Source organism: Scylla paramamosain, chromosome 7 (assembly GCF_035594125.1).
Source record: "Scylla paramamosain isolate STU-SP2022 chromosome 7, ASM3559412v1, whole genome shotgun sequence".
Classification (NCBI taxonomy): Eukaryota; Metazoa; Arthropoda; class Malacostraca; order Decapoda; family Portunidae; genus Scylla; species Scylla paramamosain.
Window position 1 is genome coordinate 25,372,496 of NC_087157.1, and position 18,192 is coordinate 25,390,687.

An 18,192-nucleotide genomic window follows, 5' to 3' on the forward strand; every position below is an offset into this window, starting at 1 on the left:
TCTTTCACGTCCTTTCCTTCTCCTTCCTTTTTCTCTTTCTCCCCCTTTTCTTATGCTTATTTCTCCTTTCCTTCTTCCTCCCATTTTTCCTCCTCCTCCTCCTCCTCCTCCTCTTCCTCATAACCACCACCTAGCCTACTCCTTTTTCCTCCTCCTCCTCCTCCTCCTCCTCCTCCTCCTCTTCTTAACCTCCTTCCTCCTCCACCACCACCACCACCACCACCACCACCTTCTCTTCTTCTTTGGAAACTTGAAACTTAGTGGTGCACGCTTTCCAGGATCCAGCCTCGTGTGTGGTGTCGGTTGCCGGCCTTCTGTGTGGCGGCGTTATTCAGTGTCCCCGAGGAAGAGGCAGTATTGTGTGTCCTAATTAGCGCGGCGAGGGATGAGGAGCGCCTGGAGTGGACGAGGACTGTCGCTCCCACACTCTTGAGGGTTTTTTTTCCGGAGAGCTTCTTTGGATGTTACTCGTACTTCCCCGCGTGGTACGATCAAAGAGTGCATAGGAGACGAACTTGAGGGAAGGAGGGAGAGGGAAAGGTAGGGAAAGGAAGGAGGAAATGGTAATATTGAAGGAAGGATGGACACATAAGGAAGGAGGGAGAAGGTGAGGTAGGAAAAGGAGGGAGGGAATGAAAAATAGTGAAGGAAGGATGGAAGGAAGGAAGGGGAGGACAGAAGGGAAAGAGAAAAAATTAATGTATACGAGAGAATAGATAGAAATGTACAGTGGTTAAACTTAAGGGAATAAGGGAGAAAGAAATGTAGGAAAAGATAAAAGGGAATGGAACTAGTGAAGAAAGGATGGAAGGAAGGAAATGACGAAAGGGAGAGAGAGAAATACAAACTATACGAGAAATTAGTTCGTGTGTGGGACATGATGAAAAGCTTTTGATGAGGATAATGTGGTGTTTGGTGATGAGATAAAAACTGCTGAGAAGAGAAGGAAGGAGAAGAAAGGTGTGGTGGTGTGATGGAGAGGAGGAGGAGGAGAAAAATTCGAGCGAGTGAGGAAGCAGGAAGTCTGCGTTTGAGAAATGCGTTTTGTGAAGCATTCAATAAGTAAATTCTCTCTCTCTCTCTCTCTCTCTCTCTCTCTCTCTCTCTCTCTCTCTCTCTCTCTCTCTCTCTCTCTCTCTCTCCCCACACATTGTATTCTCGACGTTTTTTTTCCACCCTCTCTCTCTTCCATCACACACAATGGGAGGAAGATGTTAATTGGAGTTTCAGTCTTATATCATCTGGAGCTGAATGAAATTACTGCCTCCCCTTTGTTGTCGTAATAATGGCATTTCTTACTGTGTGGGCCAAGCGTCCTCTCGAGTCGCTGCACACACCCGGCCTCTGTTTATCTTTTAGCTTTTGACTCTTTGATGTACTTTTCTTCTCCTTCTATACGCTGCAATACACAACTCGGCCTCACGTTGATCCCTTAGTGCGTGAATGTATACTGGGTTTGGGTAGTGAGGTGGACTCGATGTGTCTTGTTGTTGGATAGAAGTTCTTAGTGATCTGATGGTGTATTGGTTCACAAGGCCGGCTCACAACAAAGAGGTCCAGTGTTCGAATTATCGGTCAGGCGAAGACAGTTTGGTTTGTTTCCTTTCACGCCGCTGCTGCACCTCTTTGTAAACGTAGCAAAAAAATAGGGACATATTTAATTAAACCTGTAAACTCTGTGACCTTAGTAATTCTGGTCTTTTCGAGTGTATGTGCTTTTCATCAGATTCAAGGACTATAAAAACTGGTGTCCTCGTTCTTACTTAATCCTTACCTACGTCCTCCGTAGTGAGTCAGCCTTGGATATCCGTCTTATCCTTAGCCAGTACTTAGAATCTCAGTTTAGTTCCCGTTTGGCTCTATGGCTCATTGCTCGGGTCGCGGTTTGAAGCTTTAAAGTTCGACCCATGCTCACCATAGTTCCTTGTTGGGAGAGGTGAAGCTCTTCCAACCCTTACCGGCACCATCCTCCTTGTTGCGGCCGCCGAGCTCACTGAACAATTTACAAGGGGGCCAGGTTGTAATAGTGAGCTGTTGGTGCCTGGTGTCTTATGGAGTTGGGAAGCGAGGACTGGTGCTGCAAAGGAGGTTGACTGTGTAAATTAAATGGTACTTAACTTGAATCTTATCAATGTTTAGTTCTTTCAGTTTGAGAACAAGACGAAAAAATTAATATAATTTGCTATTACTGTAAATAGTGGTGCATCACATTTTGTGGACCTGTTGGGAGAGCGAGGACTGTCGCCCGGGCATGAGGGTGACTGTGTAAACTAAATAGCGCGTACTTGGACATTCCCAGACTCCTTGCTTCCCCTTTGACAACCTCTCAGGGCGCCTCGTGGGTCTCTTGATAAAGCGTCAAGACAAACTCTTGAGATACGCCCGCCCTGGATGGGGAAGTGGCTGTTTGAGGCTTAGATTGATCGTTAGGCCTACTTCCATGTTATTGAATTGGTGTTGTATATCAGCTAGCAGGCATCGTCTTCTGCTGACTTGCCTCGTTGTCAGCCGTTATCAGCTGTTCTTCTTGGAGTCACTGTCATCCCCGAGTGCTGACCTGTTGACTGTGACTTCCTAGCAAACACACTCTTGTCCCTTTAGTTTATGAATAAAATGAGGAAATTAACGTACTGTGATTGTTGTACACAGTGCATCGTGTTCTCTCTCAAGGAGTGTGTACGCGACGCCACACAGGGACACTTCAGGGTACACGCCGTCCCGCGCACACGGCCAGTCGGAGAAGTGCATAAATTCCCTTTTATCAGGACAGGAAAGGCCCCAGACGACCCCCGGACCCGCCCGCCTCCGCAACAATGAAGAGGCAAACTTTTCCCTTTCCCTGGCCCGCTCCTTTGCCTTCTGACTTCCAATTACACACTCCGGCCTTTTTTCCCCACGCTCGGGATTTATGTCCTTAATGGCCATCCCAGTATTCCATTCCGTCCCGCGAGTGAAGTCAGTTCCAGGGGATTCTGGATGGGAAGGACGCGACCCGCCTTCCTGCTCCCTGGCCCGGCATGGTGTTTGGGGGCTGAGGGAAGAGGGAGGGACTGAATGGAAGAGCGTCGGGGCTGAAGGAAGAGGAGGGAAGGGACAGGGGGTGGGGTGTAGCCTGCAAGCTTTTCAGACTTCCTAATTCTTGCGTTAATTGGCTGGCTAAAACCGGAGTCATTATTGTCAGACTGGTAATTAATTTGTACTTTACAGGCATCCGGAACCAGCGCACTGAGGACCGATGGCGGGAGGCGAGGTGCTGCGGCAGGAATTTCAGTGGACAAACAGTTTGTGTTCCGGCGGTAAGTCCCTCTGATCCGGAAGGCCTGGGTTATCTGTGAAGGGGGAGTGTTAGGGTGTTAGGGGAACTGGAAGGAGAGTTCTGTCGCGTTTCAGTGCGAGGCTGTGGGTATAACAGAGTAGTATAAAGGCTTGCTGTTTTCCCGAACGTGTCAAATTGTGTTCAAACATCAAAATCATAAAATTCAGTAGTCTCGAGAATAATCTAGTTAGGTTATAAATGAATTTCCTGGATTTTTAAAGTATCAAAATGCCTCCGGACTACGAAACCAAAGAATCCCACAAAGTTCGTGAGTCGCTTCAATAGGAAACTCCATCAGGATCAGAAAGGCAGGAGGCGAAGAGAAAATATCAAGATGCAAAAGCAAACAAGGACGAGAAGCAGCAATAGACCGTCAACTCGCTAAAATGAGGAAGCCTAATTGATTGACAGTGGGAGTCAGTGCAGTCAATAACATTCGTGAGAGGAACTAAACTGTCTTAACTTGAGAGAGACACTTCAGCCAATACCGAAATCAATTAACGGGGCAAATTGTCGGCACGCTACCATTAAAGCTGCCATCTAGCGGCGCCGCCCCGTACTACAAATTTGTGTGCGTGCGTGTGTAAATTACTCATGCTTCTTTTTTGGTCTCCCTCCTTCTCCTCCTCCTCCGTTTAGTTCGTCTTCGCAGGATCCAGGGAGTGATTTGCCACCACAGGTAATTTCTCAGCCTGAATTTAGAGGATAATTACACGCAGCATTAGAGAGCAGCGGGGCCGACAAAGTTTCCAAAATGGCACAGCTTAGGAAGGAAGGGATCTGTTTGGGAGCGGAAGAGCATCTCGGCCTCCGCTCCCTTGTGATTTAAATTCCTACCCCCTCTCTTGCCACCTCCCTTCTTCCCCCTGTCCGCCATGATTGCCTTAATTCCTTTATTATCACATGATATTTTTGTTTTACTTCAAGATTGCAAAGATTTATCATGACGTATATGCAACGTAAGCGTCGTTTAAAATGTCCATGCTGCATACCGTTATTTTTATGTGAATTTATGACCACCGCCTCACCTGCAGTCACGGCGAAATAATTAGTTCCATCTGTTTCCGCAGCAGCATCCTACCTCCTCGTGCTCCTCCGCCTGACTCACACGAACCTCATCTCCCGGTGCCGTTTCATCCCAGCAGTCTATCAGGCCCACTCTGTATTCTTTCCCCCGGCCTCCTTCGCGATGTGAGCACCTCCACAAAGGGCGCACCTGCGTGGACTCAAACTATATCATGTAGACCGGAATCCAGGTGCAGTGTTTTTCGTACTGAGGATAACTGTGAGCTTTGGAGGAACGGGATTAGTTGTTTGTTTAGGTTGTAAGTGACTCAACAACTGAGAAATTAATTGATCTTTTTTTTTTCCCACACACCACACGAGTACCTGTCAACTTAAAAGGAACATCACTGGGTAAAGCGAAAATACTCTTGGCAATCTTAATCACTTCGAAATATCTGAAAATACATAAGTTGGTAAGAAGTTCTGGAAAAAAAAAATGCTTATAGCAGATAACGAAGGAAAAGGAAGAAGGAAAAAAGTTGGTTGAGTCCTTTGTCCTGAAGTAGACTCATGCTGATGATGATGATGATGAGGAGGAGGAGGAGGAGGAGGAGGAGGAGGAGGATTACAAAGGACTACAAGCAGCAACAGATCCCAGGTCCTTTATAGGCTACTTGATTTTACTACTCCACACTAAATACTAGCATTAGAGAAAGCCAGCATGGTGGAAGGCTCAAAGGAAGAGGAGTAGGCAGTTGCTGCAGTGAGTGTTGGCGTGCTTGGCAGACAAGTGACGCGCCGTGTGTGACTGAAGAGCCGCAATGCAGTACTGATGTATGAAAAGTTACTGCTTGTCCTGCTTTTTTCCCCCTGTGTATTCAACATTTATCGCTGCAGATGACCGACGCAAACAAACATGTACATTAGGTCAGATTAATGTGAAAAGTTTTTAATAACACTTTTTTTTCCAGTGGTCATATGGGCGAGTGTAACTTATTTTACTTGTGGCGGCCTACATTAGGGTCACTTTGCCGCGGCTCATTACGGCAATAATAAGCCAGTGACCGCGTAGGTGAGACTTTGGCTTTTAGCACTTGATTTCTGTTTTGTTTTATTCACTTTGTCTGTCGTGGGTGAGTTATATAAAAAAAAATATCACGATTTCGGTTTTGCCCGATTTCCGTTTTATTTATTTTCTTGTGGATGACTTGGAGTATAATTAGTACACCTATCTGTATACATATCTTAGTGAATTAAATGCAGATACTAAACTTTCATCTTTCCATTTTTCAGCAGGTACGAACAACACCTCAATACTACATAACCGAACCGATTTCGCGTGACTGAACATACGAAGATGCAGATCACGGAGGAGAATGAAGCAACACCCAACACATCGACCTTCAACTTGCGGCTGTCATCCACACCCACACGTGACCTGGTTCTGCTTCACGGGTCAGGTGGAGGGAGGAGGGGGAGAGAGGAAAGGAGAGGAGAATAGAGAAGGAACGGGAGAAAGGAGTAGGATTCAGGAAGGACGGGAAAAAAGGAGTTGGGCAGACAATGGAAGGGGGGATTAGAAGAGGAGAGAATATAAGGAAGGAGGAGAAGTAGAGAAGAGAGAGAGATGTGAGGATGGAGGAGATAAAAGGGAGGAGAGCTGGAGGTGAAGTAAAATTTATAAAGATTAGGGAGAAAGGTAGGGATAGCTAGAGAGGAGAACGACAGGGCAACTGGAGGAGGAAGGAAAACGGAGGGTACAGGTGGAAAGGAGCAAGGGACATAGGGATTGATAAAAAGGGGCAGAGTTCGTTCAGATGAGTTTGATGGACGCACTCATTCCAGGCGCGCTCTCTCCGCCTCTGAGGTCTGCCATTGAGTAACTGGTGGATCAAACGCACTCATCCCCTCCATGTGATTGATTGCCTCGGGTAGAAAACATTTAACTGGCGGCCGCTTGGTATGGCGAGGGGGAAAGGCGAGCTAACCATCCAATCAAAATAGTAGGATTTGTATGGGATGTACGGGATCTAAAATAGCAAATGATAGTTGTTTTGTGGCTGATTGGGCTGAGCCATTGACTCAATATAAAAGCCTTGAATACCATTAAAATCATCAGTGTTTTAGATATAGCACCAGTAAGTGTATGAGAAATAAGGAATCACATGGAATGGAATATATGGAATCACATGGAAATAGAATGTCAGTCGTTTTGTGGCTGATTGGGTTAATAAAATATACTAAAACTATATATCTAGTACCAAAATACCATTAAAATACCCGAATTCTTTAAATGTGGGAAGTGTATGGGATGTGGTTAATCGAATACCGATTTCTAGTTATTTCCTAGCTGATTAGATTAAATAAAGGAAGAGAGTTAAGCGTGTTTCTGTTACGTAAAGAATCACAGGACTTACTAAAAGTCAGCAGCCCTTCTCTCAGTTACCTGAAGCATCACAGAACAAGGGAACAGTTTAAAGTTCCTCCCTCGTAGCAATGACGAGGGAGTATGAGAGACGAGCGTCCTGCTGTGAGCCTCCATAGACGCAGCATGGGCGGTGGACATGCGAGGGAGTTTATATAGTCGAATTACAAATAGGAGAGAGTGAGGAAAATGAGGAGAGATTTTACAATTCTTCTGTTCCTTTCGTTCTCCTGTCTGACCTTCATAAAAGGATGGTCAGTGTAGCTTGGTGGGGTATTAAGAAGAGGGAAACAAGCAAAATTATTTGTGGTTACTCGAGTAACATAATGTTGTTCATCTTTTCTTACTTTGTTGGTTCACGATAAATTTACTCATCATGAATAACTTGCCATTTCCAGTGTTTACTTAAAGCGTATAAGTGATAGTAATTCGTGTGTCTAATTTTTTTAATCATATTTTATAATTATACTCTTCTATCCCCCAGCCTCGTCCTCTCCAGCCTGCCCTTCCATGGAGAGAGAGAGAGAGAGAGAGAGAGAGAGAGAGAGAGAGAGAGAGAGAGAGAGAGAGAGAGAGAGAGAGAGAGAGAGAGAGAGAGAGAGAGAGAGAGAGAGAGAGAATAATTACGCCCTGATTTTGAAATGTCATTATGATCAGTAACTCTATTTCCCGTGCTAATAAGAATAGTACATCGGCTGCGAACTTTCAAAATGAGATTTGAAGCCTCGTGTTCGTTGCTCATTCGCTGCACTAACACTCGCAAAAAAAAAAAAGAAAAAAAAAAAATTATCATTTGAGCTCAGCAGATTGAGACTTGTAAAGGACGAAAGGCATCATGACCAACCAATAACGTTCATTGCATTTGTTTTGTAGTGAGAAACGAGCGAGTGCTACTCGCCGCTCTGACAAACAAGGTTTCTGCAACTCTAACTGCTGATGACGTTATGGCCCACTGGTTACTTCTTTGGAACAACTCAATTTCCAATGAATGGTACCTTCTGGAATCTGACTGTAAACTCCTTTTGAGCAACAATAGACGTTTCTAGTGAAGGGAATAATCCACAGGCACTAACTATTAACACTCGAACTAATCCACCAGTTCCTTTTAGTGTCAATAAGATCTTTTCAATCATAATTTAAATTTGGCAAGTAACATTTTATGAAGATCGAGAACGACTAATAAGAGAGAAGTGGGGACTGGCAAGGCTTCACCTGCATGTCGGCGTTATTTTTAACTTTAGTTTATATATATATATATAAACGTTCTGTTCTGTTCTGTTTTTTGTCAAACTACCACTTAATAATACAAATACAAGAAATGTCCATTTGAAAACTAAAATATTTTACATAAAGCTTGCAGAAAGTGGAAATATGACAAGACACTGAGATGTTTAAGAATAAAGGACCTTGAGCCCAGCAGACCACCGCACAATGTCTCGTTTCTAAAGTTCGACGACGTTGATACAAAGAATATATTCTTCTTTTCTTATTCCCTAGGGATGCGGGAATTATTGATATGGCACTTCACAAATCAAACTTATTATTGTTATGAGCATGCGCAGGAAAGGTCGCGAGGTCACACATGTTTTGAACATGAGATTTGACGCTCCTTTATTTTTCTCTCCAATCAAGAGTCAGTCAGTCAGTCAGTCTCTCTCTCTCTCTCTCTCTCTCTCTCTCTCTCTCTCTCTCTCTCTCTCTCCTCAAGCCCACATAACCCACAGCATGTCCCCCCTCAGTATGTTTACATACCACAGTCGACATACTCAGTCCCTCAAAAATAAATTTCCCTTCCAGCTCTTTCCATCCTTGCCTCACAAGACTAGTCTCCCTGCAGTATGGTCGCTCGCCACAGTCGACATATCCGCAGCCCTTCATAATAAAATTTTCTCCTCGCCCTCGTCGTTTGCCACTTTTCATCTGAAATTAAGGAAAAAAATAGATGAAGTACAAGCTGCTGACTAAGCGCTGTAATTTCAAGATGTTCTGCTCTTCAGGTAATTCACTTGCTCTGCGTAACATTTAAATAGTGTCCGTTTTACCTAATATTCCGAGCATACTGCCTTCTCCTTATGTGTCTGGACGTCGTTCTAATCAACATTTCCTTTTTATCGATGAGGCGGCTCCTTTACTTTTCAAATTTGCGACACATTTGATGGATGTTTGTTTGTTTCTTTCCACTGTCGTCACATCATCTTTATTCATCATGTCTCCTTTTCGTCTTGCCATATTTATTCTACCGCTCCAAGATTTTTTTTTTTCCTTGATACTTTCAGTATATTTTTATTACAAGATATTTTTTCCTCTTCACCTCATCCTGACCTTCATCGCAGTAAAAAGATAATAAAAATATACTAATTAATGTTCTATTTTTGTTTCTCTACCAGTGGAAAATTCAAGGCACCAATTAATAATTAATAATTTCCTGGACGGAGAGTGTGCGTGGCGAATGTGCTTATAATAAAAAAAAAAACTTCCAAGTCGCAAAGCGTTTTCTTTCAACTCAAGTGCTTGCAATTTTGATGAAGGTGTAAAGTGCCTGAAGCAGAGCCAACACCAGCCTCGCTTTCATCACGTGGCACTCCAGAAATCACCGCCAGTGCCGCCACTAAATCAGGTCAGGTGTCCCCCACGCCCCGAGCGGCAAATGGGGAGAGGGCGGCGGTCACCTTGGATCTGCCTGTGCTATTAATCCTGACTGGCCCGTTTGAACCTTAATGGAGGACAGAATTGCCAATCAAAATATCAGCAGCACCGCGGACACTATCTGCCCTACGACCGCGCCTCGTCACCGCCGCCATCACCGCCGCCACCACTCAGGTCACTCCCGGTTTGTTCTTACCCTCACACGCTATAACAGCTCCCATTACTACGGCACTATTGCCTCTACGTTGTTTTCCGGAGAGAGAGAGAGAGAGAGAGAGAGAGAGAGAGAGAGAGAGAGAGAGAGAGAGAGATTCACTGCTGTGTATCCTTAATAACTATTACTTCCCATACACCCTACAACATCGCTGCCTCAATACCACTCCCATCTCACCCTCTCCCCTGCCACTGCATCCCCTCCTCGCGTCCCTCACACGCCAGCCTGCATCTACCTCCCACAGTTTCCATCACGACGCTCCACACTCGCGGAAACTGCCGGTGTTACCATAAATAAGCTGATTTCTTTTTAACAAAGATTCTATTAGCTGAGGAAAAGTGTCGTGATAGTATCCTTAATTTTACATAAGCGCATAAGTTGTTATTTTACCATCTAGTAGTTTAATTCCAGTCTCGTCTTCAGAATTGTGAGTTAAGGAAGCTGTAACGTTGTCAGTTACCAAAACAAGCATTAAGTACAAAATAATTGAAACAAATAACTTAGCAGGATTTGAAGAGCAGCTGATTGCCAATAATTTCGCTACAGTTTGGTCTTGTTTTATAAAGGATTTTGAAGAGCAGCTGATTGCCAATAATTTCGCTACAGTTTGGTCTTGTTTTATAAAATCTGTCTTAGAATCGCGTATCTGACAGATAAAAATGCATAAAAAACGCATCTAAAAGTTGAATGTCACCAGGCAAAACTGTAATGTTGAGTTCACTAATGCAGCATCCGGGCTTTATAAAATAGTTAAGGAATATAAAATGCACAATAAAAGGCATTTCCTTTCACACTGCCGCTCAAAAGATGAAGTGAGCCGAAAAATATATAACGATGCAGGAAAATGAATAAATCCGATGAAACGGATACGATGGATTTACAAAAAAGATAAAAGGCACACTTCACATGACCTTCAAAACATTTTTCCCCTTTTTTTCTCTTTTTTCATACTTTCCCTTGCGATTTCCGACTAGCGAAAAACACCAGGCGAGCTTCACTTTCGCATCACTTTCCCTGACGAGTGGCGAGGCTTGGTGTTCGCGTCGCCACTCGGACACACGAGCTCGGGGTGAAGGTGGAAAGGGTGGATGTGACACCGTCTTTTGACTTTCGAATTACACGTCAGGGATTGAATCTCAGCGGAACGAGAGGCCAATCTGGGCGTGGGTGCGAGCGTGGAGACACCTGTTGGGGAGTGATTGGCGCTAGCCGGATAGATTCAGCCATGCAGGATAACGGAACAAGATACAAGAAGGAAAATACGTAATAAAAACCTTGACATACTGATTGACTGACTGAAGGTGACGTAACCACAAAGTCATCCAGCGAAGCACGCCAGGAATATTATATACATTTTTATATACGGAGTACTAAATAACACAGGAGTTTAAGAAAATACATTTAATATTAGGTAAAACAAGATCTCAGGAAAAGGTAAGCTCTCCCCACGAAAAGAAGCGTTGTAAGATTCATCATTGTATTCGCCGGGAAGCAGTCAGTTGATAAAAAAAAAAACGAATTTTCAAATTTTTCTATTTCCTATTTTCTTTTCTTATAGGCAAAACACTTCTTTAACTTTAATCCAAATTTTACTTTCGTTTGCTCATAAAATACCTTGTGGTAGGTGACTGTAGGCGTCATTACATTTTCTCAGCGGGAGATAGCGTTTCATTTTATTTTTTATTTATTTATTTTTTTTTTTTTTTCGTATTCCTCGCTGGTATCATATAATCTTATTAGCGAAGCGGCATAACTCAATTCCCAATAATTAATTAACTTGTCATGTATACAACTTGCTGATATTTTAAAGGCAATATTTCTGCAATACAACGCATTTTTTCTCCCTCAGAATGTAATTGACAGATGCCTATTACCCAAAACGCAGTACGTGCCCGGATTTATAATTTCACGTGATTAATTAAGTGTAGCATTTTGTTTCGGTGAGGCTTTGAAAACGATTTGCCAAAGAAATGGAATCGAGTCATGTCAGCAGTGATTGGCTGACCGATGTAGCGCCGCAAAAAGAAAAAAACACGCGTCATATGGCGCCAAGGTCACGAGAATATTGATCTCCTTCCTGCCACTCAATACCTCATATCAAAAGAGCAACCGGTGAGTTGCAGCTCTGGAATGCCGAAGAGTTTGCGCAGTCTCCGGAGTTGTCACTGTCGTCAAGGTTGTAATTATCTATTTGGCCTGTCTCCTTCACATATAAAAGACAGGGGATGGGTAGTCGGGGTGAATTCTTTAGTTGAAATATTCTGTACCTAATGACGACTTTCTACTGTTATTAAGGCTCAAAAAAACTATTCTGCAGTTAAAGTATGAAATCCCTTTATGAAATACTAAAACTTTTACTTTCCATACCCTTACACCTCCATAAATTCTCTTGTTAAAGTATTCAACCATTCTAACGAATTACTAAAACATTCACTTTCCAGTTTCTTTACATCTCCAAAAACTCTCATACAGTTAAAGCATTGAATCCCCCTTGTATATTACTAGAATTTCTACTATCCACTGCCCTTACATCAAAAATACAGCTTTTGTTAAGTACAGAATCATTCTCATTAATCTCTGAACCATTTACTATCCACTGCAGTTAAGATATTCGATCCTTCCCTGTGTTTTCAGTACTAATACTGCTTTTGAAGATAAGTTGGCAAGAAAATCTATCAGAACTGAGACCAAAGTGCAAATCAATCATACATAGTGGCAAGAGTAGTAAAAATAATTAAACGAGAAAGGTAGTGAATTTAAAAGTGAATGTATTAGGAGATATCCTCGACGAACACCGTTATTGTTTTGCGAGAGAAGGTTGCGTGGCATCGCGACCCACCCAGGCAGAGGGAAAAGAGTGCAATTAGAGTGAAACAAAGCGTTCAGCACATTTTAAAGAGCACATAAGGTTAAAAAGAATTTCTCTCTCTCTCTCTCTCTCTCTCTCTCTCTCTCTCTCTCTCTCTCTCTCTCTCTCTCTCTCTCTCTCTCTCTCTCTCTCTCTCTCTTACACATATATGCTGACCAGTCTAGAATATTTAGTGATGATGTTTAGAGGATGACCTGTCAGTCAGCCGTGTGTGTGTGTGTGTGTGTGTGTGTGTGTGTGTGTGTGTGTGTGTGTGTGTGTGTGTGTGTGTGTAATTTTTAACCGTATCGTAAGGCAGGTATTACTGTGTGTTATTTATTACATTTATTCTAGATGACGGCACGTGCAGTTGGGGCAGCATGTTATCTATGAATCATCTTTCTGATAGGCTTATATACTTTTACCATGTTATTACGTCTTATTTTTATTGGACCCTGTTTATCTACTCGTATATTCACTGGAGCTGTTGTGGCCAATAAATAAATAATGTTTCTACGAGTGTTGTGTGTGTGTGTGTGTGTGTGTGTGTGTGTGTGTGTGTGTGTGTGTGTGTGTGTGTGTGTGTGTGTGTGTATACACCCTTATGGTCTCAGCGAGGAACAGCAACCCACGTCCCGCAGAGGTGCAAGTAAGACCGTCACGCTGAGGCATCATTAGACCCTCTTTAATATCAGTTTCCGATTCACGCCACAAAGGAGGTTTCAACGCGCCCAAGACTCTGCGAGTGTCACCAATATATTAATGATTCCTACGTGTATATACACTTTTTTTCCTTTTTCCTTCTTTTCCGTGTTAGGGATATCCGCAACAGACAAAATAAATATCAATAATAATAATGATAATAATAATGATAATAATAATAATAATAATAATAATAATAATAATAATAATAATAATAATAATAATAATAATAAAACTATTATAATGTCTATCCCAAAAAGAAACTGCAGAAGAATTGAAGGAGTTAGTCAATTTTGTTTCTATAATATGCCTACGAAAATAGGCAACAAATCTTCAGTCAGGTAAAAAGCAATAATATATCATGTAGGTGCAGCATAACAGCAAGCAGGTTACGACCAAATACATCAGTGACTAGAGGGAATATACATATGAATAAAAATAAGCTACAAATCAGCAGTCAAGTAAATACCAGGTAAGCATAGCATCCCCAGCTGGTGAACATTATATAGTGCCATACACCACGCCCATCGAGGCGAAAGAATCAAATAAATCATTCTAGTCACCTTGCATGTAACTAACAATGATGGATAGAATACCTTGCTCCTGCCTTCCTCCCTCTTCTTTATCCCTCATCCTTCACTGCCCACATTTCCAATCCTTCCTCCATCTTTCATCCTCCTCCTCCACTTTCTCTCCCTCTTCGTCCTCTCCCGTGCCTGCCAATCCCACAATCAAGTATTCTGGGGCGCGGCGGCTTGAGCGGTGCGGATTGTCCAATCATCACTCACAAACACGCTGTGACAGGTTCAGGCACAGAGAAGGTAAGAACTGTGTGTGTGTGTGTGAGTGAGAGAGAGAGAGAGAGAGAGTGACTGACTGACTGACTGACTGACTGACTGACTGACTCTCTCTCTCTCTCTCTCTCTCTCTCTCTCTCTCTCTCTCTCTCTCTCTCTCTCTCTCTCTCTCTCTCTCTCTCTCTCTCTCTCTCTCTACTTGCCATTCTCCCCTTTCCAGTTGTCGCCGGTCTATTCCTGCTCCTTCCTTCCTTATTTGCCGCTTAATGATCGAAACTCCTCCCTCCATTCGTATCTGTAAAACAAATTGAGGAATATTAAACTGGAATCATTCAGCTAAGGGAAAAATTAAGTGATGCGAAAAATCAAATTCACTGTGGAATATATCTAAACACTTTGTATTCAGATTATTTTTCTTTCTCTCTCTCTCTGAAGTATATTAATTCACGCATTTATTATTACTTATCCTTAATGATCTGTTACAACGCCTTTCCTCACGCTCCCCTCCCTCCAAATGGCCTCTCACTCCTGTTCCCTCTCGAGTGGTTTACAAACATGCCAATTAGAGGCTCTTGTCACCAGTCTTCCTATACTTGCCTGCCCATCAATCATAGGGAAGAAAATCCTCTCTAAATTGAGTAATGCCACATCGAACATCTTACTGCTATTTTAGATTATTTTCAGTGAATCTATAGACTGTGTAGTAAGAATTAATAAATGTATACAGGGGGATGCTTTGCCTGAATGATCCGGCAGCAACACACAAAAGAATAAACAACCTAATAATATTTATAGCAAAGGAGATGTACTGTTCTTGAGCCGAGAGTTGGTGATGCTTGAAGACAACAAAGAGAGACGATAAATGCTTGAAGACCAAAAACGACGAAGCGTGCTACAACAAAAATTACCATCACGACCATCCACTAACACAACATCACGCCCGCCACACCCACCACGCCCACAACCCCATGGACTGGTGAACGACCAGCCATCACTACTACCACTACCATCACCACACGTCACTCTCCACCACCCCATCACCATCCATCACCAGCAGCACCACGCCACTCCACCTCTCAATGCCCGCGCCACCGCCCATCGCCCGCCCATCACCAGCCCGTCACCTGCCATCACCATCCGCGCACCACAATGACAGGTCCGAGAATTACCGCAAAAAATATTCAAAAGGGCCCCGAATTTTGGTCCTCTATTACTGGAACCCATCAGGGAAAGGACGGCTTTACTGCTAGGAGTGATAATAATAATAATAATAGTTGTGGTTGTGGTGGTGATGGTAGTAGTAATAGTGGTGGTGGTGGTGGTGGTGTGGTAGTAATGGTAGTAGTAGTAGTAGTAGTAGTAGTAGTAGTAGTAGTAGTAGTAGTAGTAGTAGTTTGCCATTGCCCTCTGTGTGTGTGTGTGTGTGTGTGTGTGTGTGTGTGTGCTCATAACTGTGCATGACCTCATCCCGGCAGGAGCGTTAAGCGTCATGCAGTTTCATGGTGGCGGAAGAAAACCTGTTAATCCAGCGAGGCAGCGAGTAAGTAAATGCAGTGCAGAACAGTAAAAATACAAGGCATTCAATGTTAACCTCCCGAAATTAAAAGTCTTAGCAGCACTTTGCATATCATTTACGCTTCCTGGTTAAGGTCGAATATAATTTTAACGACGGCAAACTCAAGAGCCTCACCAAGGAAACTGGAAAAACGAGCATGGACACTCATCAACATGAGCGTCAGAGGATCAGTTTTGTATTTTAGCTAAGTAATTAATTGCCTGTGACTATCGAGAAAGACATCTTAAAACCCATCCATATTAAACAACACAATCAAGGAATAACTATCGAGCAGTAAATTAAAAGACATTCACAAACGCTCAACAATAGTTTTTTTTTTTTTTCATTTTCTATTTCTATTAACAATCTTTTTTAAGATGCGTCGAGAAAGAGACATCACAAGACCCATACTAAACAATACACTCAATAGAAAAACCTTATCGAGTAGTAAATTAAGTCACTTATTCACAAAGTACTGGCTGTTCCCTGCATACTGTGATAGGAAAGGAAAACATTTGCTACTCTAACCCAACGATCTCTTTCCTCAGGCGAAGGCAGCAGTTATGAAGCACCGGAGTCTCGTGATCCCGCCAGCCCGCCACCGCACCAAACAAATGAAGAACGTCTCGCTTTACGTCATGAGGGGCGGCGCTGCAAACACGGTAATGTCTGGTCGATTGGGAATGCAGCCCGATTTTATATTGCACCGATACCCCACCACACCGATTTCCCCGGAGAACTGTTCCTTCTGAGACAGATTTCCTATGAGACCAATAATGTACCCAGCCAAGTTCTAGCCAATATTTCGTTGTAAGTGCGTAATATGAGAAAGCCGAGGAATACACACCACGCCTCCGCCACTGAGAGACTTCCTAATTACCTCCTGACGCGTTCTGTAATTCTGCCACTCGTACCTGGAACTATTTTCGAGAGTTACCGATTACCTGATGGGGGAGAGAGAGAGAGAGAGAGAGAGAGAGAGAGAGAGAGAGAGAGAGAGAGAGAGAGAGAGAGAGAGAGAGAGAGAGAGAGAGAGAGAGAGAGAGAGAGAATATGCCATGTCTTGAATCACACACAGATTCAAGGCATTCAATAATCTTCCCTTTTACAGGATATTAATTCCGTAGCGAGACGCGGCGAGGGACGAGGGACGACACAAAGTGATGGTCTCCTGGTCGCTACTTCCTTCTTGCCTCAGGAGACGCGGGGATTCAAATTCTAATAAGCGTGTACTATTCAGCATCTGCTTCCCTGACCTCATCTCTAAACCGCAAGTTGAATCACTGATGCGTTTTTCCCCTTTGACAAAGCGCCTTGGAGTGGCCCTTGCCATGAATGTTTTCCGCCAGCCATTAATCTTGGAGAAGAGAGGTAGGATGGGGCGAGACGAGGACCACCACCAGCACACTACCACCGTCATGGCCACCGCCCGCCGTAGAGGTCGCGTACCCAGGGAAGCGCCGAGACCTTCGCTCCGGGCCACGCCATTAAGGAAAGTAGAAAGATGAAAGAGACAGCAGGAGAATTACCTAAGATTAGATACGGCAGCCTGATCACATTTCAAAAGGATATGTAATTGTTTTCCATATTGTGGATCACATTTCAAAAGAATATGTAACTGTTTTCCATATTGTTTCAGAAAAAAAAAAAACTGACCGACACACAACAGCATTCCTCGGCCTGTAGAAAACTGTCACTGGGATGATGTGTTCTCTTGTGCTAAGCTTGAAGATAACGAGGCGACGTCCCCGTAACAACATCGAAATAACAATGAAAGTCAAGCATATTTACATGCAAGCACAGCTATAAGAAACTGCACCAAATTGACACATATCTCCTTACCCAGTTGGCCGCAGTAACGAGGAGCGGAAATAACCATTGGGAAGCAGGAAAGGTAGACTGCTGATGGGAAAAGTTTTATCATATTCCTTGAGAGAAAGTCACACAAGTTAGTCGAGAACAGCAGTGTCCTCATCACGCGTTCTTCTGAGAGTCCGGCAGCAGATCACTCATCACTTAATCACTTCCTGGATTATGAGACAAACACCACATGTCTCCGCCAGTAAGGAAGAAAACACGCAGGAAAATCTCGGTCGTCACTGGCGGCCACTTTCTATCTAATGTCATTCCCTGAACTGATCGCTATTGTAATATACAAATGACGTGAACCAATACCACTCAGCCTAATGGTATCCTGCAAGTCATAAGTGCAGCAACAATTTATTAAAACCAGGAAACACATGACAAACAACGAACAACATTGCTCAAGTTTAAATTTCTACGAGGAAGAAATTGATTTAATATACGATGAACACCTGAGTGATTGTACCTGGCGTATGATTGAGATCGAGTAGAAATTGTCGTAATGAATAGGGTTAATCCCAACCAAAGCAGCACAGAGACGACACGTCGAAGTCTCAGGAGTGGTCGAATTAAACATGGCAGCGTTCAGGTGAAGATTAAACCAAGTACATCTTACCTCCGTTTCACGATAGTGTTACGTTCCTGAAAACCTCGCATAGTGATCCATCATACCCAAATCAGGATGTAGATCTAACAAGTACAGTAGGTTTGTCCACTCAGCCATGCAAAGTATTGTACATTGATTAACTAATTAATTTAATGATGTCCTAACATTACTGGCTCATTAATTGATCGACTGATGGATTGGTGAATGAATAGAT

At 43.2% G+C, this 18,192-nt stretch overlaps 1 protein-coding gene and 1 long non-coding RNA gene across 2 annotated transcripts in view; one reads left to right on the forward strand and one right to left on the reverse strand.

Annotated features, from left to right (window-relative positions):
• The window catches only part of LOC135101786 (uncharacterized), a 398,691-nt gene extending 392,121 nt beyond the window's left edge, over window positions 1-6,570 (forward strand). Inside the window, exons 11-13 of the mRNA XM_064006081.1 lie at window positions 3,208-3,296; window positions 4,387-4,572; window positions 5,615-6,570. Of these exons, the coding sequence (XP_063862151.1) occupies window positions 3,208-3,229 (22 nt within the window). The 3' untranslated portion in view covers window positions 3,230-3,296; window positions 4,387-4,572; window positions 5,615-6,570. The remainder of the gene's footprint in view (window positions 1-3,207; window positions 3,297-4,386; window positions 4,573-5,614) is intronic.
• Window positions 6,571-7,336: 766 nt separating this feature from the next.
• The window catches only part of LOC135101838 (uncharacterized), a 49,869-nt gene continuing 39,013 nt past the window's right edge, over window positions 7,337-18,192 (reverse strand). The window contains exons 2-3 of the long non-coding RNA XR_010269393.1: window positions 14,157-14,248; window positions 7,337-8,666 (exon numbers count right to left, since the gene is read on the reverse strand). This is a non-coding gene — a long non-coding RNA (uncharacterized LOC135101838). The remainder of the gene's footprint in view (window positions 8,667-14,156; window positions 14,249-18,192) is intronic.